Here is a 25,907-nt window from a genome sequence, read left to right on the forward strand (position 1 = left end):
AGGAGCGCTTGCACTAATTGTAAGTGCTTGCGCAACCTGAGATTGGTACTCTTTCTGAAAAAGTAAAGCCTGTACATTAGTGAGTGAACACGCTTACACACTTGTGTAACGTGCTCCTTCCACGTAAGTTTAGAGTCGAGCACCAATCCCAGATTACGCACGGAAGATTCAAAGCTGACCTGGGCACCCCCAATGATAATATAGGTGTTAGCTGTTGAGGGTAAGGCGTTTATGTAGTAGGGAGAGCCCAGGACAATTGCTTTGGTTTTAGCAACATCAAGTTTTAGCCTGTTCTGTGCAGCCCAGCCTATTATCCTCTCGGCATTAGCACTCATCTTGTTTGATAAAGAATAGAGCTCCTCAAGGTGGCATTGACTGTGAATTTGCAAGTCGTCTGCATAGATGAGATGGGAAACATCGGTATCAAGACAGAAACCGATGTCGTTGATGTACAATGCGAACAGCAAGGAACCCAGAACGGATCCCTGCGGAACGCCGATGTTAAGACGCCGAGGAGAAGAATGCTCACTATTGTCACCATCGACGGCCTGCTCTCTCCCTGAGAGGTAGGCGGCAAACCAGCGAATGACTTGCTTTGAGAAGCCGAAAGTGGATAGCTTTCTCAGGAGCCTGACGTGACACACAGCGTCAAACGCCTTGCTAAAGTCGAAGAGAAGGAGTAGTGTTACTTTCTTTTTGTTTCTCCCGATCCTGGCATCATCAGTTAGCTTAATTAGGCTGGACTGAGTGCTGTGACCAGTGCGGAAGCCTGTTTGAAGGTTGTCTAGTAATAGCCTTGATTCAAGGTATTTTGAGACCTGCTTGTGCACCAGCCACTCCAGGGACTTGGAGAGAAAGCAGAGAAGTGAAATCGGATGGTAGTCAGTCAAGGCTGTTGGTGTACTGATTTTGTTGAGTGCGCGCACAATTGACAATTTCCAGGCAGATGGGAAGCAGGGTACGCTCAGAGACAGGTTGAAAATGTGACTTACAAGGAAAGGTACCCAACCCGAACTCACCGATTTTGATGATTTTCATATATGTTGTAGAACATAAAAAAATAAGAGACACGTATTTTTTTTATCGGCTAATTTTCACTTTTAAGGGGTAAAAACCTCCCCTAAAGTTAACCCCCAAAAAGCGTTTTTTTTTAATATCTCGGCTTAAAATTAATATTTTTCAATGAAACAAATTGGAGGTTATTTCTTACAAAAAGAGCAAGTATTTCATGGTGATTTGAAGAGTAAGGGTAGCATCCCCTATTTTTTAGGGGTTGAAAACATATTTTTTGGCATAATTTTATAATAAAAATGTTTAAACCGACTAAAAAAAATTGGAAAAAATGTTTAAACATCCTTAATAACAAAATTTAGTTGACGTCTTTCGGTGTTTTCATAAATATTATCCCTAAGGGGGTAAACCACCCCTAACACAAAATAACTGTAAATATGTAATTCAATACATAATATTTCGTAGAAAGTTTGTATATAGAGGTTTTCGAGGTCGCTGATTACAAATCTGTTATCAGATTTTGAAAATTCAAAATGGCGGATCCAATATGGCGGACGGAAATATCGAAAAAAAATTTTATATAATAAAAAAGTTTTAAACGATTAAAAAATTTGGAAAAAATTTGTAAACATCTATAATAAACAAATTAAGTTTTTCGGTTTTTTCATAGATACTTCCCCTTAGGGGGGTAAACCACCCCTAACACAAAATAACTATAAGTATACTTCAATCCATAATATTTTGTAGAAGGTTTGTATATAAGGGTTTTCGAGATCGCTCTTTGCAAATCTGATATCAGATTTTGAAAATTCAAAATGGCGGAACCAATGTGGTGGACGAAAATGTCGAAAAAAAATTTTAACTTTCATAAAAACTTGTTATAAATGTGTGATCTTTGTAGCCTGTACATGTGAACTAAAGAGCCTTAAACCCTAAACCCCTAAAGAACAAATAGGCTAAATGGTTGTGCTTGTTAACCAAACGACTCCAAACCCCTAACCTCCAGACAAGCCGAAGGCCTATGCTTTACCGTAGACACGAGTATAGACATATTACCGATATTTTATTCTATCATTTTGTATGTAACAAATAACGTCTCGTTTTATGTTTCAATCAAAGATTATTTATTTTTCTGCTTTTATAAATTAGCATAATTTCAAAAGTAATTTCATAAATTATAAAGTATTTCATAAATTGCATAATTATATAATTTTATAAATTCAAAAAGTCCACACTTTTTTGCAAATGAAAAAACATAGGTTAATAAAATTAGTTTATCAAACTCTTTTGCGTTTTGTAATAAAATTTAATGTTGTCAAACTTGGGAGTTTTTCATTGTTACAATTATTTCGTAAGCCGAAAGTTTTTTAGATGAATTCTCGAAGTAATGATTATTGTATCTATAGTAAAATATTTACAGTCTGGAATTCCATAATAATACTATTTGCTACGATTTAATGAATTTATCAAAAAATCTAAATTTAATAATAAATATTATTCTAATTATTATTATTATTTTTCATTATCATTGCTATTATCAGTATTACTGTTATTACTGCTATTGCAATTATGTTTATTCTTCTTCTTATTATTATTATTATTATTATATTACTATAATAATTTTTGTTATTGGTAAAAATACATAAAAGAATATTAATACTCGAACTTCTTTTGCAATTAAAGAACACGTTGTTATTGAAAGGGAATTTTATATGCATTCATTAGTTTAATGAATGTTATCGTACATTCAATGATAATTCCACAGATAAATGTCTTTCACTCATAAAAGTTGTTGACAATATGTGCGAATCAGTATGTCTTATTTCTAATAAAGGTGGCACGTATAGAGAAAAAGTAGCACAAATTTGTCAGTATACCCTGGATAATTTTCAAGCAGCTCTCGACAGTGGTTCAATTATCCATGATGAAGATATAATTCGATGGGCCTTACAAGCTAAAAAAGAAATTGGTTTTGATGATATTAGATTCAAAGCTTCTAAACATTGGTTACTCAAATTTAAGCAAGCACACCGAATAGTTTCTAGGAAAATAAATAAGTTCATAACAAGAAAAACACTAGAAAGTAGTGCAGCACTTACGGCTAAAGCTGAAGCATTTATCGATGACGTTAAATCGTGTATACCAAGGATTGGACTCGAAAATTTGTATAATACAGATCAGAGCGGATTTCAGCTAGAAATGCATTCTGGAAGAACATTAGCAGTAGAAGGAGAAAAGCAAGTGCAATGTCTGGTACAGTCAATTTCAGCAACAACGCATAGTTATACTATACAGCCACTAATATCAGTTACTGGATAACTGTTGTCACCGCTATTTCTTGTTTTAAAGGAACCAAGTGGCAAGTTTGGCCCTATTGTAGAACAAAACATATTTAGACCAGAAAACGTGTACGTGGAAGCATCCAAATCTGGAAAATTAACAACAAGTAAGGGAACTAATAACAATTTTTACATTGTAATATCGTTGATCAGTTAATTAGTAAGTCGTTTAATTGCAGATCACTTCAAAATCTGGTTGGAAAAAATATTTTATCCCTATGTAGGCCATCACTCAATACTATTACTTGATTCTTGGAGTGGTCATTGTGACAAAGTTATAGAAGAAACAGTGCCACAAAATAAAATTATTAACATAAAAAAAATTCCAACTGGAACCACAGGAAAAATACAACCACTTGATGTCTATGGATTCCGTATTTGGAAAAACTTTGTCCGAACATTTTCTGATAATGTAATGTTAATGGATCATGATATGAATTTACATGTGAGAAATAATATAATTAAACTTCAATCATTGATTCACAACCAACTGTCTTCACCGAGATATATAGATTTGTTTAAATATTCCTGGTATAAAAGCGGTTACGTCAATGAAAAACCAGATAAATTCGATAATCCTATAGATTTCAGTTTTGGAAAGTCTTGTGCAACACATTGTGAAATAGAAGGGTGCACAAACATTGCAATTGTACGATGTGGTTGGTGCAAAAAAGCATTGTGCTTTAAACACTTTTATGAGGAGTACCATGATTGTAAAAACATCGTAAAATAATATATTTTATGCTCAATACAAAAAATGCACTATCGCAAAAGATAAAAGATTGTAGATTATTATTATACTCTAATATTATAAACAAAAATACATTATAAGTTGAATTTACAATAAAGGAATTTCAATAACATTCTGATAACAATTTCTACGGAAATTATAAAACTGCTTCACACACAGATTTTCTTGTTACAAATTTAGGAATTTGAGGTGGTTTGGTTAAAAAGCACAACCATTTAGCCTATTTGTTCTTTAGGGGTTTAGGGTTTAAGGCTCTTTAGTTCACATGTACAGGCTACAAAGATCACACATTTATAACAAGTTTTTATGAAAGTTAAAATTTTTTTTCGACATTTCCGTCCGCCATATTGGATCCGCCATTTTGAATTTTCAAAATCTGATAACAGATTTGTAATCAGCGACCTCGAAAACCTCTATATACAAACTTTCTACGAAATATTATGTATTGAATTACATATTTACAGTTATTTTGTGTTAGGGGTGGTTTACCCCCTTAGGGATAATATTTATGAAAACACCGAAAGACGTCAACTAAATTTTGTTATTAAGGATGTTTAAACATTTTTTCCAATTTTTTTTAGTCGGTTTAAACATTTTTATTATAAAATTATGCCAAAAAATATATGTTTTCAACCCCTAAAAAATAGGGGAAGCTACCCTTACTCTTCAAATCACCATGAAATACTTGCTCTTTTTGTAAGAAATAACCTCCAATTTGTTTCATTGAAAAATATTAATTTTAAGCCGAGATATTTAAAAAAAACGCTTTTTGGGGGTTAACTTTAGGGGAGGTTTTTACCTCTTAAAAGTGAAAATTAGCCGATAAAAAAAAATACGTGTCTCTTATTTTTTTATGTTCTACAACATATATGAAAATCATCAAAATCGGTGAGTTCGGGCTGGGTACCTTTCCTTGTTAGTAAAGGAGCGAGAGCCGGCAATGCTTTTGAGATGACAACCTGTTGGATGCCGTCACTTCCCCTGGCCTGGGTGTCAAAGTGCGATACCGCAGCCAACACGTCCGATTCCGTTATAGGGCTGAACTCGAAATGTTCCGGGAGGTCAAGACTTTCCAGGGTGAGAAGATAATCCTCAACAGCAGGAGCCAACGGATCGATGGAGATCGCGCTGAAATGCCTGTTGAGTTCATCTGTTGTAAATCGAGATGGTAAGGGGGCCTTGGTGGCAGAAATTCCAAGTTTCTCCAGCTCTTCCCAGATCTCGGCAATGTCGGTCAAGGTAGACAGGCGTGAATAGTAATAATTCAGCCTGGCTTCCTCGACTTGTTTAGGGGCATAGTCTCTAGCTAATCTGTAAATGCGGAGATCTTGATCGAGCCTAGAGTCCCTGAAACGCCTGTAAAGTCTATCCCTCTCGGATACAAGGTCACGAAGAGCCGCGGTGTACCACGGGTGACGTTGTCGTCTTGATGTTACAGTCCGCAATGGGGCGAGATGGTTAATGGCGTTAGTAAGGTTAGTGTTAAGTAAGGATGTGCATTCGTCAAGTGATGAAGTGTTGAGAGATAACCAGTCACATTCGCTAAGAAAGTCCCTTAGCTTCTCGGCGCTGATTCCTTTAAAGTTTCTATAGGTGTAAGTGTTAGGTACGTAGCGTGGAATCTGTACGTCGAGAGTGGCCGTGATAAGGTCGTGTCCGTTGATGAAAGGTGCGTCTGTCTTCCAGTATGACAGCAGGCGATCCTGCTCGTCGATTAGACATAGGTCAAGCCAGGTATCAGAACCCTGTTTATGGTGCGTGGCACCATAGGGAACAGACAAAAGGGAGTTCTCATCAATGAAGGCCCTGATGAAATTGGCATCTTCAGATGAGGAAAGTTGGTCAGAATTGAAATCTCCCATTATGACCTTCGTGGAGTAATTGTGCATGTGGGTTGTTAGCTGGTCTATAAAGTTAGAGCATTGGAAAAAAGGAGCATGAGGTGGACGATACACAACCCCCACGAAGATGGGAGAAACTCCCTTAGCCGATACCTCACAAAAAAAGTATTCGGGCTTGCCTGGCTTGCCAGACCATTCACCGTCGGATGATGAAATAACACTAACCGTCAGTGATTTATGTATATAGAGGGCCACACCTCCTCCGTTTCTGTTTCTGTCTTGTCTGTACAGCAGGTAATCATCCAGTGAAGGGATGGATGCCACCTTGTCGCTTAGCCAGGTCTCAGTAACAGCTATTACGTGGAATAGAGAGCGAGTGGATAAGAAGAGCCTGATCATCTCAATGTTACCCGTGAGTGAGTTCGCATTGAAATGACAGACCCTTAGACCTTCGGACAGAGATACCTTAGAACCGGATGAAGACACGGCAGATGAGTTTGATGGTGGATGTGGTGGAATGAAGTGTGTGTGTGTGTGTCAGCTTCATTGTAGAACGATGTTGACGGCAGGCGGGATCCGAGCTAAAAAATTATTTAGCTCGGCGTCGGTGTTGATCACGGCGGCGCGGTCATTGTCATCGTTGCAGCGAATAAATAATCTCCCGTCTCTGACGAAGGTACGGCAACCCTGTCTCTTCTTGATGTTCAGGGCTCAGGGCTCTTGCCTCCTCCAGTAAGGTTGCGTTTAACTCGTTGGTGTGTAGCTTGCGTTTGTGAGCTTTAGCGACGACAATTCAGCGTGCGATCGCGCTTGAAGAGAGGCTGACGGCTAATGGTGGTAGTCTGCCGTCACCCCTGGCGGAGTTGTTTATTGTATCTAGCCTCCCCATGGTCCTGACGGATGCTACGTCTCGTCTTAGGACCGTGGGGTCAAGCGCGCTCATAACTGAAAAAGCGAGGAGGTGCAGCGGGGTTTCACGGGTATAGTGTCGACCCGTGACAACGACAACACTGTTCGAGGTCTGCTCCTGGCGCCTCTTGACTTCCGCCAGTTCACTGCGCAGGCTACAGATCTCTGCAGTGCTTGGCACAGTGCTGCCGCTGTCCCGCTGCATCGTCGGGCTCCTCGATGACAGGTCTTGGATTTGTGCCTGCAGCTCGGTGATGGTGGACTCAGCGTTGTGTATGCGAGTCTTGAGTGCAGGCAGCTCATCGAGGGCCTTAAGTCGCTTCTCTAGCGGGCCCAAGCGCTGCTCAATTTTGGAGATCCTTTCTGACACGATGTTCTGGGTCTTGACGGCCTCCGTTTGAGCGTTGCGGATGTCGTCGAGGGCTCCGCGAATGTCCCTCAAAACCGCCTCAACAGACGGCGTCGGTGTTCTTGCGCCGGCCAAATGGGTTGGTGAGGGATTCCGCGAGGTGTTGGTTGATGATGGTGCTGACCTCGTCTTCTTGCTCACCGGCTGATGCTTGGGAGTATTCTTGCCTGCTGCTGTTGTTGCAGTTACTCCCGTTGCAGTTGTTACAGCAGAGGTGGATTTGGTCCTCGCTTTGGTTCCCTTGCCGTTGTTGTCCGCACATGTGGGACAGGCTGTTATCTGCCTGTCGTTCACCACTATAGCCTTGATGTTGACGGTGTTCTGGCACTTGACGTGGTAGTAAAGACCACAATATTCACACCTCTTGGGGTCTTTATGCTGTATTGGTTGTTTACAGCTGCTGCACTGTTGAAAAGGCACTTCCACGTTCTTCTCGCCGTTTGCACTCATTTTTCGTCGATAACTTATTGACAGTCGATAAAGCAGATATTCGTTGGAGGATGATAAGTTATCGACGGAGTGAAATAGTAGGTGTTGTAACTCTTATGGCCAGATGGAGTGTTAATGGATAGAATGCGAAAGTACCGACCTCGAAAAGTGTGAAGACGCCTTGAGGGTTCTCCCGCGATGCTGCAGATGTCGCCACGATGTTGATTGCGGAGAGAAAGAGACGCCGTGCAAGTGCGAAAACAAGCCAGGCCAAGCGAAATAGATTTGCAGGTTAGGAGCCGTGTAGAACGTTTGCAGTAGAAAAGATGACAGAGAAAAATTGCAGCCTTCGGCGATTTATATATCGACGTGAAGGTTGCAAAATGGAGCGTGCAACTATCTACAACAGAAGAGAGCCCGAAGGCAAGGAGCAGCAGAAAAGCAGTACTAAAGAGAGATAGATCAGCAGAGCTGTTAACTGTATTCACCGGAGAGAGAGAGAGCGAGAGAGAGAGAGAGAGAGAGAGAGGCTTTATTCGCACAATAGCAAAACAATAAATAGATAATTTACAAATTCTTAAAAGTAGAAAATAATAATAATGATTTTTGGCGAATACTGAAAGGCTGCTTTAAAATATCGTTTAAATACATTCAAAACTAATTACGTCGAAAATTTGGTATATCACAGTTTCCAGTGAGATTGCATATAAATAAAAAATAAAGCACAATATAATATTTTCGGTTTTGACTAGCCTTATTGAAAATTTATGTGATGACCCGTGTAACAATGGACTGTAAAAATATGCTTTATATTTTTCAAATAACTCTTTAACATTAACTAGGTGATGAAATGCGTATATGTAACCAAAGTGGTTACACAGAGCTTTAGGAAATTCAAGATTGAATGCTTATTCCAAGCATTTGTCCTATTCTTCATCGATGGTTATCAATTTTCAAGCTACCACTACTTTATGAAATCTTGCGTATGTAACATTTTCCAATATTTTTAATTTATAAGATTTAGCGCCATTTACATGTAATAATAATAATCTTTAAAAAATATTTTACGATCCTTTGGATTTACAAAGTACATTCTACTTATAATTGGCTTCAAAACTTGGATCGTTTGCATTTAGTTCAAACCATGCAGTCGAAGTTGTGTTGAAGTTTTTATTAATCAACTCTTTTTCTGATCCATGCTTAAAAAATTCATACTGTTAATTTTTTAAATGTACAGCTAATCCGTAAATTACGTGTGATAAAACATACATTGCATATTGTAGTAGATGATACATTGATTCTGGAGGGCTTACATTTCTTGTATTTAAATATTGTTTAATTACATTTGTTTTCATTATTACCTTGACTCATTTTTATAAATGCACAATCATGCCCCTTATAATAATATTTAAATTAATATTTGATACATTGAATAGTATCATACTTCAACATTAATATGAAAATTAAATTTCAACAATAAATACGTATTGTTTGGAACTACAAATTGATTATCAGCTATATTGTTTTTATTAAAACAAATTTGTTTTACATTGTTACTTCGTCGATAAAGTGGATATCCAGTATTATTAGAAGTAGTTTGCTAATCAAACTATTTCGGAAAGTTTTTGGTAAATTTTTTTGTTTTTCTATCCATACACGGTGAATTTAAGTTATTTTTACCACGTATCATTGATTGCTAAAGATATTATGTAACCTTGGATATTTTATTTTATCAGGTATTTCTGCACTTATAAGTTTATCAACATCATCTGCATTGTTTAGTTTATGATTTTTATAAATGAAAGCCAACAAGTGCATATGTGGTAAACCTCTCTTCTGAAATACAATTACATAAGTATATGCAATACATTTACCTAAAATGTTTTTTTTAGAATTTCATTGAATAATTCATTAACTTTTGCATTAAAAACTTTTGCTACTGAATCAGGTCTATTAATAGCTGATTCATTTTTTCTCAAATTTTGTTGAATATCCTTCTATTTTAGGTAACATGTCATAGTAATAAAGATATCTGGTTTACCATACTTCTAAATTATTGTCATTAAATCTAAAAACTTTCGTTGTAACGATCGTGGACCTGAAAATGTGGAAGGTAATATAACCATTTTTCTAATTTTTACCTTGTCATCGTTACTTTTATTTTTTAAGTTATCCATTACACCTTTGTATAAATCTGTCCTTAATTGGGGTTGATTTATATTTAAGAAAAAATAATCGTGAACCTCCGACTTTTACTCAAGCATCAACAATGTATTGTTGAGTTAATTTTTCTAAATTTAAGTAAGGATTAAAATCGTTTCTAATGCTGAATTTATAATAGTAAAATTGTAGCATTAAAATATTGTTTTCTTATTTTTATTTTGCATATTGGGCATCCATCCAAAACCTCCATTAGAATACATAAGTGGATATGGCATATGATCTACATGTTTACTAATGTACAGTATATTATTAGGTGTTCTATGTTTTGAATATATACATACATCCCGATCTTCTAGTGGTTGACCATTTTCACCTACAAATACCACAGCTATTTCATCAGATTCAGCTGCGATATATCTACGTTTATCATAATTAGAATCGCGTGTTAAATACATTATAGTTTTTTTATTACTTAACTCAACGTTGTTGTTTTTTAAACGATTTTTTTCTTCTATTTTGACTTCGTGCATCATTTTGTATGATTGAGCGTACATGTTTACTTGTCGAACAAAATTATCTAATTTCTTTCATAGCATTAAAGAACATGACACATCATTTTGTAATCGTGATTGCTAGGCGATTTCATTATCGATGATGTATAGTTGCCCATCTTCTGGCTTTGTTTTCGTCTGGATGTAAGGTATAAATATTGTGGTAAATTTGACCACTTATTCAAATAACTTGAGGGCCTTTTTAGAAAAGAGAGTCAAATCTAGCTCCAAAACTTGCGAAGGCAAGTGTATTATTATTTTGTCGAATATTATTTAAAAAGTGTTTACTTCCGTCAGTATTTCCAGAAACTAATTCTTTTAAACGTTAAGGTTAAGAGGTATTTTCAGATAATATAAAGTTTTCTCTATTGCAAGAATTAGAAAACTTCTTATCACATCATATTTCGAATTTGAATTGTTTAGCATTACAGAATTCACATATTTCACTCATGCTACCTAAATCATTCTCCATATTTGCTGATAAAATCGAACATGGCATCCAATTTTGTTAATGAAAATTCATTGCAACTTTAAGGGGGTACACCACCTTTGAAATTAAAATCAAAATTTTTCATAAAAAATGTCTAAATACTTATATAAATAAAACAAATTTTTTTTACTATCATTAGACATAATTACCTTCATTTTGATGGTTTCAGACCTTCTATATACCTTTATAATATCTATGTATAGTAGAGAGTCCATAATTCACTGACCGTGAGATTCTAAAGGAACGAATGGCCCAAATGAGCTTAACTACAGGATATTGTTTAAAAGTACATTAGTTATGGTATGAATGAGGGTATTCGGTTTCAATTCCATAGAAAAAAAGTTACATGATAATTATGTTAAAATTAATCAATAATTGATAAAAAAATCAGTAATTTGCTGATAAAACTTTTTCTATTATGTCTAATAAAAGTAAAAAAATTTGTTTTATTTGTATAAGTATTTAGACATTTTTAATGAAAAATTATGATTTTAATTTCAAAGGTGGTGTGCCCCCTTAAATGGCGTAACCCTTTAATTTTTTGTAGTTATTTTTATAATCTTATTAATTAATAATTTTCTTTAGAGCTATAAATATATATACCTCATGAATTGAACGACGTTAGAAGTGAGGTAATCCTGGTACTATTACAATAATAAGAGAAAATCCTTCAAGTCAATTCACAGTAAGCTATGACATATTCAGTCCGAGATGTACATGTGTGTATATTGTATATAAATAGAGTTACCCCTACATAGACAATTTTTTTAAGTGGCATTTGGAACTCGAAAGTTCATCGCCTCATCTACGCAAGCCTTCCACGCTGCCCTGTCTTGTGTCAACCCCACCCAAGATGCACCCCTCCGATCGACACCCACTCGTCTTATTTCTACTGGATCCACTTTTACGTTGTCCTCCCATCTAGGTCTAGGTTTATCTTAGATCGCGTTACCATCGGCCTGCCCTTCATGACACGCACTGACGTACGGTCGTCTCCCATTCTCGCTACGTGCCCTGCCCATCCCAATCTGCGTGATTTTATTATTCTTTTAATATTTTGTGACGAGTACAGATTGTGTTACTTATTATTGTGCAGTCTCTACCATTCCCCGGTTTCCTCATCTTTCTTCGGCCCGTATATTTTTCGCAAGACTTTATTTTCAAATACCCTAAAACGGTTATCCGCCGGCTTAGTGAGAGCCCACGTTTCGCATCCGTACAGAACTATCGGCAGTATTATTGTCCTGTATATTCTTATTTTAACGTTTTTAGACAACAGCCTCGACTTAAGTAAATTACTCACGGCGTAGAAGCAAGCATTATCCGAATGGAGTCTCTTGTTTATTTCGACATTAATCTCGTTTCTATCATTTATGGTCGTACCCAGATACCTGAATTCGCTAACCTTTTCAAAAGTAAAATTCCCAACTCTGAGATCTCCCTCCCCTCTGCAGAAGCCTAGTTTATCCACAATCATGTACTTTGCTTTCGATTCACTCACTTCTAATCCTGTATACTCCGCCGCTTTTATGATGATTTTCGCGTTTCTTGCTACTGTTTCCCTACAATCCCCCAGTATATCCAAATCATCTGCGTAGCCTAGTATTTGCGTTGTTCCATTAAGCGTTGCGTCCAGCTGGCTAACCTGCATTTTTCTAACGACATACTCTAACGTTAAGTTGAACAGCACCGTAGAGAGCCTATCCCCTTATTTTAAACCATCGCGTATCGTGAAGGGTTCTGATACATTACCGCCTACTCGGACCATTCTCGTGCTTCCGTTCAGACATATTTGAATCGATCTCACGAGTTTTTTTGGTACACCGAGAAGTACTATAATTTGATACATTTTGCTTCGCTTAATATAATCGTACGCTTTTTTTAAATCTATAAATAGTTTGTGTATGGTTTCGCAAAATACCCACTTTTTCTCTAACAACTGTCTTATGGTAAACATACGATCGCTCGTCGATCTGCTGCACCGAAATCCGCACTGATAATCTCCTACTATATCTTCTGCGAATGGAGTGAGTCTAGCTTGTATTACGCTTGACAGAACTTTGTAGCACGTTGCTAAAAGTGAGATACCCCTATAGTTATTGCAGTCTGTCTTATCCCTCTTTTTAAAAATCCGTATAATGATAGATTCCTTCCAATTTTCGGGTATTGTTTCATTTTTCCAGATGGCACATACTAGTTTATAGATTTTAAAAGTAAGCTCGACGCCCTCATATTTGAGTTACTCAGCTGGTATATAGTCAGTTTTTTAATCGCGGCCTCTACTTCTTGGTAGCTCGGTACCTCCACGTGTAGTTTAGCAGTGTGAATTTCGTCCCTTTATTCTTCGCTATTTTCGTACACGTTTAATAATTTATCGAAATAGTTTTTCGTCCTTCATCAATTGCGCTACACTCCTATAACCATTTTTGATGGCGTTAATCCCTCTGTACATTTCACGGGGGTTATTTTCCTTACTGTTAGTTTCTATTCTCCTAATAAGATTCTTTTGATACTCCCGCTTCTTACATCTATAGATCGCGCTTGCCTATTTCCTTACGTTAGAATACTCTTCTACGGTCCTATCGCTTCTATTGTGTAAGCTATCTAATTTAGCCTTTTTGCGCCTTTCAAACCCTTTCAAATCATGGTTTACTCTTTGGATTTTTCTTTTTACCCAGTACTTTGTTTGCGGCCTCTTCTATCGTTTTTTCTATGTCCCCCCATAAACTATTCGGTTCATCATTCCCCTCCGGCGATGTGTTTGCTTCTTCAAGTGCCTGAAACCTGTTATTAATTTCTATCTGGTACCTAATTTGCTCTGTTCTATCTCGTAGCTTTTCAATATCGAAGCTTTCTACCTTGTTTGTTCGCTTACTATTTTGATTTGCTACTAATCTAGCTCTTAATTTGGCTACTACTAGGAAGTGGTACGAATCGTTATCTGCCCCTCTATAAGCCCTTACGTCGGGAACGTTAGTATGACGTCTTTTTTAATGAGAAAATGATCAATTTGCTTCTTTGTGGCCCCGTCCGGCGATGTCCACGTTGCTTTGTGTATGTCCTTGTGCTTAAAACACGTAGTTTTGATTATAAGATCTTTTGCTGTCGCGAAATTTATGACCCTAATATCGATAGCATTGCTTCGTGCAGGCTTTCCTTTCCTATAGTAGGCCTAAACATTTCCTCCCACCTATTTAGCATTGAAATCGCCTAATACTATTCTTGTGTCGTAAGACGCGAACTGATCGATTACCTGCTCTAAAGTTTCGTATTAGAGATCCTTAGCTTCTTCTTCTTTATCCTCCGTGGGACAGTGTACATTAATCAATACATATCTATACGATTCACCTTCGATGATGATGTACGAGAGCCTATCATTGACGGATTTTAAACTTTTAACCAAATGCTTTTGTTTACAAGAAATCTGGTGCCTAGGGATCTTCCGCTCCCGACCCTATACAGGTACGTGAAGTTACCCGATGCTAGTACTCCGTTATCTGACCACCGCGATTCCTGTATTGCTACCAAATCTCAATTGTACCTATCAGCTTTCTTTATGAGTTCTTTAAACGTGTCTGCTCTGTATAGACTGCAAACATTCCAAGTTCCGACCCTTAAGTCCCTTTTGGTTTGGTTTTGATTTTTTTTTAGCCATGATAGTATGTTAAACCCGCGCGCTTTGGATCCTGTTCCGATTGCAGGTGAGTCCATCGTTCTAGAGCAGATAACCCCCATATCTCTCTAGAACTAAGTATGAGAGCTTTTCGACTTTGACGAGGACAGTGTCAACTCGTCGTCAGACACACTACGGTTTCATTCTCGCATCCTAACGCCCCCCCCCCCCTGCAAGGCAGCGCGCCTTCGCTGGCATCGTTAGTGCGTAACACCAGGTAACGCTGACGAAAAATCCCGTCTGACCTAACAGTACCGTTTGGTAACCGGATAGGGCCATGTTGTGTTGGGCGGGTGGTCCTGCTGAGGCCACAGGCGTCATGGTTGGCTTCTTCGCGGTGGGTGGCTTCTGGGGGGCGTACTGGTCCGGAATGCGGGGGCGGGGCTTGATCCACACACACTAACACACCCGTATAACATACAAAATGAAATGGAAAAGATTGCGAAAGTTCCTTTGTTGTTGGCACTTTTGCAACCAGCTCAAACCAAGTCCTTACGTGCCTTATTGTTAAAAGGCTTTAGGTGGAGAAGGTGCCAAAGTACTGCTCAAGGGATCTATGTACGGCTAGGGCAGGCTACAAGCGTGACGAAGGTAAGCGGAAAGTCATTATGATTGCCGCAGCATACTTTCCTTACGAGGAAGCGTGCCCACCAGAGGAATTAGTCGCAATAATTAGAGAATGCGCAGCCGAAGGCGCCAAGCTTATAATGAGTTGTGATGCAAACGCACATCACACATGTTGGGGCAGCGTAGACTGCAATTCTAGAGGAGAAAGTCTATTGAAATTCTGTGCAGCAACGAACATGGACTTTCTTAATACGGGCAGCAGACCCACGTTCCGAAACGCCGTAAGGGAGGAGGTCATAGACATCACCCTGGCCTCTAGGAACGTATGGTCCGAGGTTATGGACTGGAGAGTGTCGGAAGAAGTCTCCATGTCGGATCACCAACACATCGTGTTCAAACATGGCGGACTACCAGCTCGACCAGCTCATAAGAAACCCTAGAAAAACAAACTGGGTAAGTTACAGAGAAGAACTCAAGGTCAAGATCAGATACTTTTCTGTCACATACGGGACAGCGGAGGACATCGATCACTGCAGTAGGATCCTAAGGGACATAATAATAAGTTTTTACAAAAACAATTGTAAACTGAGGCTGAAGAGGCCATTGAAGGGCGCTCCCTGGTGGAATAAGTCACTGCAGAAACGCAGAAAAAAGTAAGGAGGCTATACAACTGGTCCAAGCACACAAAGAGTGATATAGATGCGACTGAGTTTGCTTCCTGGAACAGCTGCAGTGGATATTAGGTGCCGTTAGGAGAGTTTGTCAGGATTTGTCGGGAAATTATAAACTTTGAATAATCCTTCAAATGTATTGTGTATTGTCACTAAAACTGACACTAAAACTATTTAACAATATTGAGTTCTGTGTACGCGAAGATTTGCTTAGAGACGATTACTCTAGCTCGGAGACAATTCGTACCGTCGGCTACCGTAGCCTTATCAGTTTTGACCGGAAAACTCTCGCAAGGTCAGAGCAGAGGTGATTACATGAGCGCCTCCGCACACCGAGAGGGGCGGGAGAGCGAATTCGCGTATGATACTTTCTGCTATGAGCGCGATCGAGCATGTGGCGTGAACATACCGCCCACCTGTTGTTAGTAGAACGACCCGAAACACTACAAAAATCAGCTAAATAATTTATTTAATCAATGATTTCACAGTATTAAAGATTTCTTAATTTAATCTAATTTAAAGGCTTATGGTTTCTAGTCTTCAGTTGATGCGTTAGAGTTGAAAACCGCCCGCCGTGGTGGCTGCATTTTACTTCTATGAGTCTTGATGTAGTGTTGGAGCCTTTACATCGATAGGAAGTAAAATAAGTCTGTTGACTAGGCGTTTATATAAAATTGAAGCCGTACGTATCGTAGCCGAACGAGCGAGTCCATCTGCGCCAGGATGCAACTCCTTAATTCGAGGTAACGGCTATTCGGTTAGAGGTCGTAAGTCATCTTTGAACAGGAAAAGATCTCCCATATGCAGTTGGTTGTTATGTCAGAACCATTTGACTTTCTGTTCAGCTTGCGTTAAATATTCTTTGCTCTACCTTTTCCAAAAAAAGTTACGTATGCAAGAGAGCAGATAGCATATAGAACAAATAGAATTGGACTCATTAATTTCTAGAAATGGTTCTGGACGTGACATCAAAGGATCGCTGATCAAAAAATGTCCTGGTGTAAGTGCAGAAACGTCTTCTTCGTTCGAGCTGATCGCACACAGGGGACGTGAATTCAGACATGCTTCGATTTTCGTCGTTACAGTCATAAATTCTTCAAAAGTCAGATTTTTCTCACCAACGACGTGTTTCAAGTGACGTTTAAATTAACGGACGTTAGCTTTCCAAAGGCCTCAAAAGTTCGGTGCGCGCGGGGGAAGAAACGACCAGTTTACTCCATGATTAGTTATTGTAGCCGCAACTTCTTGGCTTAAAGACGAAGTTTCGGAAAAAATTCGTCTCAATTCCGCATCAGCTCCGCGGAAATTCGTTGCGTTATCGCTATAGATAGTATAGCAAAGTCGAAGCGATCGAAAGCCGCTAAAAATGCAGACGTCGTGAGATCAGATACAACTTTAATATGAATAGCTTTCACTACCACGCAAACAAATATTGCAACAAATCATTTCGTTATTTTTCGTCCTCGTCCAGGCAACGCTTTGATCCACAAGGAACCAGCATAGTCAAGTCCAGTGTATGTGAATGGTCTAGCAAGTCTCGTACGAGAAGCAGGCAAGGAACCCATAGGGTGTTCCTGCGTATTTGCGTTAAAGCAAGCACAGTTTACGCATTGGTGTATAATTCCATGAACGAGATTTCTAACTTGGGCGATGCAGTATTGGCGATTAATAACGCTCTGTACAAGCAGAGGGCCACCGTGCAAAGTAATACGATGGGTTGCTCGTACCACAAGCTTAGTAACTTGATGTTTTTTCGGCAGTATTATCGGATGTTTTTCCGATTCAGATAATAGCGTATGCTGTAGTCTACCTCCTAGTCAAATAACGCCATCTGCGTCCAGAAAGGGTGTGAGTTTGCGGAGTGGGCTTGAAAAGGCAACATGACCTTTCGATGCGAGGTCAGAAATTTCTTGTGTAAAAGATTCTTGTTGTACGAGTCTTAAGAGCCTCGTACGACCTGCAGATAATTCCGAAACAGACAGAAAGGTGTTTTTGCGTTCAGCAGCAGAGAGTTTTGCGTTTTTGTGCCATCTAAGTACGTATGACAAGATATTTACGATCATGTCAAAAGAAGAAAATTTCTTGAACCAGTGAGTCCAAACGTCAGTTGTGCAAGTAGCGAAGATCTCCGACGTTAAAAAACGTTTGCGCTCTTCGATTTCCGTGTTCATAATAGGAATTGTGGCACTAGGCCAATCAGTTTCGTCTGACTCTAGCCAAGTGGGGCCTTTCCATCAGATGAAAGATTCACGAAGTTCAGTAGGAGTGCAACCTCTCAAAGCTTAATTAGCAGGATTTTCTTTAGAGCGAACATGTCTCCAAGAAGCCTAAGATAAAACAGATACAATCTCACTCACTTTATTCGCTACAAATGGTTTCCATCTAGAAGGGTAAGTCTGCAGCCAGGCTAAAACGACTTGCGAATCTGTCCAACAAACTATTCGAGTAGGTTGAAAAATCAGCTTAGATAGAAAATAAGAAATAAACTTTACTAAGAGCAAAGCATCGCTAAGCTCTAGCTTTGGAATGCTTAGAGTTTTGACAGAAGCGACTTTAGTTTTTGCCGCAATTAACATGGATAAAGTTGATTGTTCAAAACCCGTGCAGCGACCAAGATTCGGATTTGAAAGTGTTAAACCACCGAGGAATTCAGATAGTCTCGATATCTCGAAGACTGTCTTCAATTAAAATCTAAGAGGAGCGTAGCGCAAGAGGTAAGGCCGATGCCAATAAGCCAATAAGTTTTCGCATGAAAATCTTGGCCCGAACAATGATAGGAGCTAGCCAGCCCGCGAGATCATATAATTTAGCGATCTCCAAGAGAACAGATTTTTTGTGACAATCTTAGAAGAATCTTTGATCTAAACTTTAAAAGAGAATGCGTTGTTCGCTTGGATCCAGCGTAAACCCAGCGTAGATACCGCTTCAGCTTCATGAACTTCCCTTTTATTAGTACATCCCCCACCCAAATTCAGACCTTGTAACAGAGCCAGGTGGTTTGCTGCCCACTTACCGACCTGCATGCCAGCAGACGCCAAAATGTTGACCAATTGATTTCAAATTTAAAGATCCTCTACCAGCGTGTCGCCTTCAGCAAACGAAATGTCAACGTAGCGACATTCACGCAGTGCTCGAGCACCCAGAGGACAGTGCTTTTCTTCTTCATCAGCTAATTGGAAAATACATGTGTTGGCTAGAAATAGTGCACATGTCGTTCTATATGTGACGGTGAGCAGTCTCAGAATTTTGATAGGTTCGTCGTCTCGAAAGCGCCAGAGTATACGCTGCCAGTTGACGTCATCAGGATTAATCTTCACAATGTCGCAGGAAAATACAAAACAATAAAACCTCCAACGAGTAATAATAGCAAGTACGTCCTTTTACAGTTTAGGACCTACGTGAAGAAAATTATTTAGAGAAGCACCATTTTCATCTTTCGCTGGATAAAATACAACCCGTATCTTTTTACTATCCTTTTTAAATATCGGAAGATGCAATATAACCGATATAGTAGTGCCTATTATATTACCTCGTTTTCTGGAACTACTTCAGCATGTTTAATAGCCAAATACTCTTCCACGAATTCCGTGTAAGAAACAGCCATTTCTGGAGCCTTGGAAAAACGCTTTCCAAGCAAAGGAAACTTCTTTTTGCTATTTCCTCTGTGACTGACAGCATTGGAGTACTGATGAATGACAGTCGTACCACGAAGCGTCCTTCGCAGTTACGAGTGCATGTATCCTTGTTATTAGTGCTGATAGCAGTCTTGTTCAGCAGGCGATAGCCGCTCAGATGTCGCCTGTTGAACATCTTCTGATTCCCAGAATCGAGCAACAGCCTTGGATAATTCTTGCTCAACAAATTGTACCGAGCCTGTCTGGCACTGGGTTATGTGCCGGAAGAATAGTGGCAGGCGAGTGTGGCTTTCCTGCCGAAATCAGGTAAGACACATCACGCGAGACAGGAAAGTCAGTGGACACAGGGTTGGTGGACGCGGTTAGCTTCATTCAAAAGGGCATGAAAAGGAGGGATTTGGTATTGGTGGCTTTCCTAGACATCGAAGGGGCTTTTGACACGACCGGCGAGACGATTTCAGAAGGTATGGAGAAGCACGCAATACCAGCAACTGTCGCCAGGTGAATCAGCGTTATGCTGGGGACCAGGATGATAGTGGCTGCCTAGGGAGCGTACTCTTGCAAAGAAGTGGTAAGGAAGGGATGCCCACAAGGAGAAGTGCTGTCACCGACACTATGGTGCCTGGTGGTGGACAGCTTGCTCTGTATCCTGAACAAGGCTGGTATAAACGCACAGGCACATTTAATGCAGTTCACACTGGAGCTGGTGGAGAAATAGTGTAATAAAGTAAAACTGGGGGTTAACACCAACAAAGTCAGTGTCATGCTGTGTACGAACAGGTATAAAACCAAGCCGATGGAAGGGCTTCCACTCCATGGAGTTCCCCTGAAATTGGTAAAGGAGGTCAAATACCTGGGAGTCACGCTTGATGCTAGACTCAACATATGGAAACATATAAAAGATAAATGCGAGAAAGCGATAGGCACTTTCTGGGCCTGCAGTAGGGCTTTTGGCAATATCTGGGGTCTAGAACCGGATAAAGTGAGATGGCTATAAGACGCAATCATAAAACCAAGACTCACCCATGGGGCACTAGTATGGGGCCACAAATGTGAGTTGAAAACTCACACAGGGACACTAGACAGGGTGAAAAGATTGGTTATGGGAGGAATCACGGGATCTATGAGAACGACACCTACGGTCGCTATGGAAAGACTGTTGGAACTCCCTTCACTAGGCAAGGTAATAATGGCAAATACGTGCGGGACGTTCTGCATATAATAGCGGAATCAATGAACTGTACGGATTTCAAGGATGCCGCTCTTCTGGAACAAGTAATGCCGCTAATGGAAGAAAGAGGTTGTGACAGAATGGCAGAAAGAATTTATTTCTCTAAGCCGTTCTTGATCATAATCCCAGAAAGAGAAGAATGAAAGACGGGTTTACTGGAATTTCTCGAAAACAGTGTGGTGTGGTTCACAGATGGTTTAAAAAATGAGACCGGTGTAGGAGTAGGTGCCTGGAAAAAGAGAGACACACAAGAAATTGTGTGCTTGCTCGACCACTATGCTACAGTTCTAGGCAGAAATCAGGGCCATTACAGAAGCTACTAAATGGCTGTTGAAGCGAGGCACAGGAGAAAGAACTGTAATCTTCTGCTCGGGTAGCAGGGCAGCTCTCATGGCGCTAGACAGGATCAGTATCTCCTCAAAAGAGGTACTAAGGTGCAGACAGGCCCTGGAATTACTGGCAGAACACTACGTAGTGAGACTGGTATGGGTACCGGGACACTTCGTTGTGGTGGGTAACGAAAAGGCAGACAGGTTAGCGGGTAGGGGCGCGGACGGCATTCGTGCAAGAAGGTGCGTAGTGGCTGTCCCAACCTGCAAGATTAATAGTGCAATTAAAGACTGGCTTAACTCGCAACTGAGTGACAAATGAACCAATGCCAATAGGCGAAGGCAAGCTAGGGCTCTGATAGGCAGCAGCCCACCTAAGGAGTGGCTGCGGACCATTAGAGGCCTAAGCAGGAATAGGTTGAGGCTGGCCGTTGGCTGACTGACGGGACATTTAAGGGGAGGATACCACCTGTGGAACCTGGGACTAAGAGACTCCGGGAACTGCAGGTGGTGCGAGTATGAAACAAAGACCACCTCGCACCTGCTGTGTGAATTACCAGCTTTTGCAGGGATAAGACGGAGGGTGTGGGGGGTTCCCATGTCTGGGTTAGAGAAGCTAAGGTTAAAAAGATTGGCATTAATTTGCCAAGTTGCCAAAGCTATAAACAAGGATTTATAAAGTAATTACTAATGGTAAAGGAGGCACAGCACAATGAGCTTTGCCTGAGTGCTCGACCGGCACGTCCCCGTGCAGGGGCCGCCTGCAGTTCACCTTCGCTCGATAAGACTAACAATAAGACTAAGACTACCCTGGATAATGCTACATTCCGTAATAGCACGAGGAAAGAAAACATAGCTTCCGTCCCACAATTCCTTTTTAACCCCTACTTTTTGACGTTTGCCGGGCTATGATCCAGGCTTTGAAGATGAAGTAATCCTAGAAAAAAGGGCCCTGATCCCTGTTTGTAAATCACGTGTTTATCGCCTCAGCTTGGAGCTTTCACACTTAAAAAAATAACTTATCCAAAATTTTGTAAATTTAATTGTTTATAGTGAATGCAAATAATAGTGTTACTTTTGTAGTATTCAAAAATTAAAAGTTAACAAAATTTAAGCGGAAAAAATCGGATTAAAATAGTTTTACATCATGTAATAAATATAAGGTATGATTGATATTCAATATTATAGGAGAAAAATAAGTGCAAAATACATGCCTTAATTTTTATTTTAAGTAAATTGAAATAATGTTCTTGCAAATAAAAAATAATTGTTACAAAATTTTAATCATGCTTTTGACGCTTCAACTAATTTTTACTTGTTCATAAATTTAGGATAATAAGTCTATATTTCTTGATAATGATAAAGTGTTACATAATGAATATTAAAAATAATTTAATGAAACTATATGATGTAGACCATTTTTGATCCAATAAATAAACTCTTTCATAATTATGTTTGTAATACTTATTTTTGGCAATTAAATTGTATACACAAAATCTACAAGTGATTTATCAAGTGATTTATCATTTAATAGATCGCGCTAAATTATTACGTCGTAAATCATTCAAAAAATCACTAAACAAATCAGTTATTTAATCACGTGACTAACCAAATAATTAATCGAATTATTTTTTGCGCCAGGGCTTATATTTAATTTCTCAAAATCTGTTGTTATCAGTTTTTTCCCATACTTAATTGTTTACGTTTGATTCATCCGCAAAAATAATATTTCTATGTATTATTGTTGTTACTTAATAATTGATTATTTTTAAGTAGATCGATACTTGCAGGTTCCTGCAGTATCTGTTTTCACTCAGTACATTTCGTCACACCGTTGTCTATGTAGGGGTAACTCTATATTTATATACAATATACACACATGTACGTACACCTCACGAATGAATATGTCATAGCTCACATCAATTGTGAAAGTGAAGATAGTACTAGTGAACAGTACAGGGGAAATCCAGAAAGTAAGTAGGGGGAAGTACTGAAACGAACTATATAGGTTACCATTCTTTGTTATAATTCTTAATTATCTGGAAATTAAACACTTTTACAAAGTTTATAACTAATTAGGGAGAGGAGATAAATAGGAGGGTAGTGGGGGTTAAGCGTCCAGGTAAGGATCCAAGCAGATCCGTGCGGAAGAAGCAAATGGTGAATTCACTTGCAACTATATAATATAGGAAAATATAATGGAATTCAGAATAAAATCACCTTTCTATAAATTGAATTAACAATAAATACAATAACAAACAACATTATTATTCTTTATAAATAGTTTTTAATTTAATTCCAAATTTTTCCATACTATGTTTATATAGAATAAGCTAGTGTTAGCAAGCAAGAGATTTTATCTAGTAAATTGAAATTTTTTTTTGTTTTCTGCAAAAAGTACTGTCTGTGGAAATTACATTAAAAAAGAATAGTTATAAAATTAATCACTACTGACCCGTCAAGCAGCATGATATTAGGATTTTTACACCAATAGTTTACTGGATTGGGATGAGCCTCAACATAGCATTCAAGTGTTACATTAGTTCCAAGAGGTGCACCTAGCAGTTGGTTTAATGCTTGCACATTTGGTAGAACTGGAAAAAATATTAAATAAGTTTTATTACTATCTTAAAGCAATAGTCAAAAAATGTTATAGGTGGAATATATCCATACAAATACAATATTTGATTTAATATAATACAGATGATAAGGATGAGAAAAAAATAGCAAACAATTAACTTTTCTTTGATTGCGAAATATCGCTTTATTTAAGTCTTCAAAATATTCTGTGACGCGCATGTACTTCTATGATCAGAAGATCGTTCTACCTTAAACCCGCCAGCTGCGCCACTCCCCCTTCCTTCTTTTCCATTCCCAGCAAGCAGACTTATACACTCTGCTTGAAATCTGAAGAAAACTTCCGTCATTTTTCGTTAAACCCTGTTTCTTTATACAAAATAAGGAGAGAAAAAACCAGGATTTTTCTATATTCTTCCTTCGACGTTTCGGTGGACAATGCCACCCTCATCAGGAAACTGTTTATTTTATATTAATATATATACATGATATCACGGTATTAGTTTATAACAATAGCAAGTAATTAAGATACACTTACAGAATTAGTTGTCGATAGCCGGTATTTACATTTGGATATTGCGGGATATGTCTCGTCCCCACCGGACGGCGGGGGGATAGGAGATAGAGGTGTTGCTATCTCAGCTGTCCGGTCCTGAATTCGTTCGCTTGTCGATTTTCACGCAGCTTATATAATGTACAGGGGAATCGAGCGATTTGTTGACAATTTCTATACCGACGTCACAATTTTGAGGTCAATCGCTTTTGTTTTGTTTACGTTTTAATCGGTGTATTAGGAGTGTGTATACATCGCTGAGTTGCTGTGTGTCTTCCGTCTTATTAATGCTATTAGTTTGTAGATGTATATGTATCATTTCGGAAATCAATCTTTTGTTAAGATTGGGCTCTTTATCTTTTATGTCAAAATTATCGAAATTGAATGTGTAATTATAGTGCGTTTGGTGTTTGAAAATTACATTATTTTTTGATTTTCTGTGTTCTTCAGCGCGTATACAAACATTCCTTTTTGTTCGGCCCACGTATGTAGCAGAGCAGTTATTGCATTTTAATTTGTAAACAACATTTTTCTCGGATATTTTATCTTATTCGTCTTTGCCTTTTATAATATAATAATTTCATATTTATCGAAAATTGACATTATTTAAATATTACTAAAAGAAAAATCATTTTAAAAAATTGCGCATAAAATCTATATACTCTATGCACTACTTTAACAGAAGACGTTGTTTCCCATAACTAATTAAAGAATATATATTTATGTAAATCCTAGTTTTGAAAAGCAAGCAAATGTTATTTTTCACAAGGTGTTGTTTTTTACAAAGTATTATTGTTTACAAAGTGTAATTTTTATAAAGTGTTATTTTTAAAAAGCAAGTGTTATTTCAGTTACGAAATTGTTCAAACGGTAAGTTTTAAAATATTGAAAAATTATAATCTGTCGCCAAAGATAATAAAAGAAAATGATTCTGTGGCTCAAAACCAAAATGACTTGAGTACATATTACAAAAAAAAAAATTAAATTTGCTAATATCTAAAAACTACAAAAAATTGATTAAAGTCGTTTTGCCGTAAATCCACAGAATTAGGCTAAGTTTTTGATAAAACTCATTATTGTGGCATTTTTTCGATAACTTTCTGTGGCATACGATAAATACTTATTTAAAATAATTAAATAAAATAAGATCACAGTTTCACCACAGCATAAATTCCGACAAATTAATGCACATCTTTCCAAAAATATATAATGTTGTTTCTTTTTTTTTTTTTTTTTAAATTAGGTCTAAAAATTATGAGAATAAATCGTGAGTGATATCATATAATTACTTTTACACAAAAAAAGACAAAAACGAAGAAATGCCAAAATTTCTATTTTAAAAAAGATACGCAAATTTAAAAATTCATCTTAAAAATTTTTCCTTGCAGAAGGCTAGAATCAATTTTTTTCGGCATACTCCCTGTATATGTTAAATTTATTGAAGATCATACACGCTATTCGCAAAATCATATATCGTTATAATTCATAAGATGGGCGGACGAAAAAGAAAAAATAAGCATAATAGAGGACGACCAAGAAAAGTCAGAAGAGGTTCCAATGGTGGAAGATATACCATAATATCACATTACTCTATATCTACTAAATATACTTCATCCAAAATGATGTTGAAATTTTAAAAATAGCGTTAAGTCTTGCCAAGAAGTTCACCGTAGATGATACTGATTTATCCAATGGAACGCAAAATGAGAATAATCAACAGTGTGAGTCGAATATATTGAAACATACAGCAGATGCAGCTGCAGCATTTTATTTAGAGC

General features: G+C 38.2%; 1 protein-coding gene across 1 annotated transcript in view; it reads right to left on the reverse strand.

Moving 5' to 3' along the window:
• LOC116416734 overlaps positions 1-23,926 on the reverse strand; it is a 185,108-nt gene extending 161,182 nt beyond the window's left edge. The window contains exons 1-2 of the mRNA XM_031925996.1: positions 23,893-23,926; positions 23,455-23,626 (exon numbers count right to left, since the gene is read on the reverse strand). Of these exons, the coding sequence (XP_031781856.1) occupies positions 23,455-23,626; positions 23,893-23,926 (206 nt within the window). The remainder of the gene's footprint in view (positions 1-23,454; positions 23,627-23,892) is intronic.
• Positions 23,927-25,907: the final 1,981 nt, after the last annotated feature.

The sequence above is a fragment of the Nasonia vitripennis genome (genome assembly GCF_009193385.2).
Source record: "Nasonia vitripennis strain AsymCx chromosome 3 unlocalized genomic scaffold, Nvit_psr_1.1 chr3_random0007, whole genome shotgun sequence".
Taxonomy (NCBI): Eukaryota; Metazoa; Arthropoda; class Insecta; order Hymenoptera; family Pteromalidae; genus Nasonia; species Nasonia vitripennis.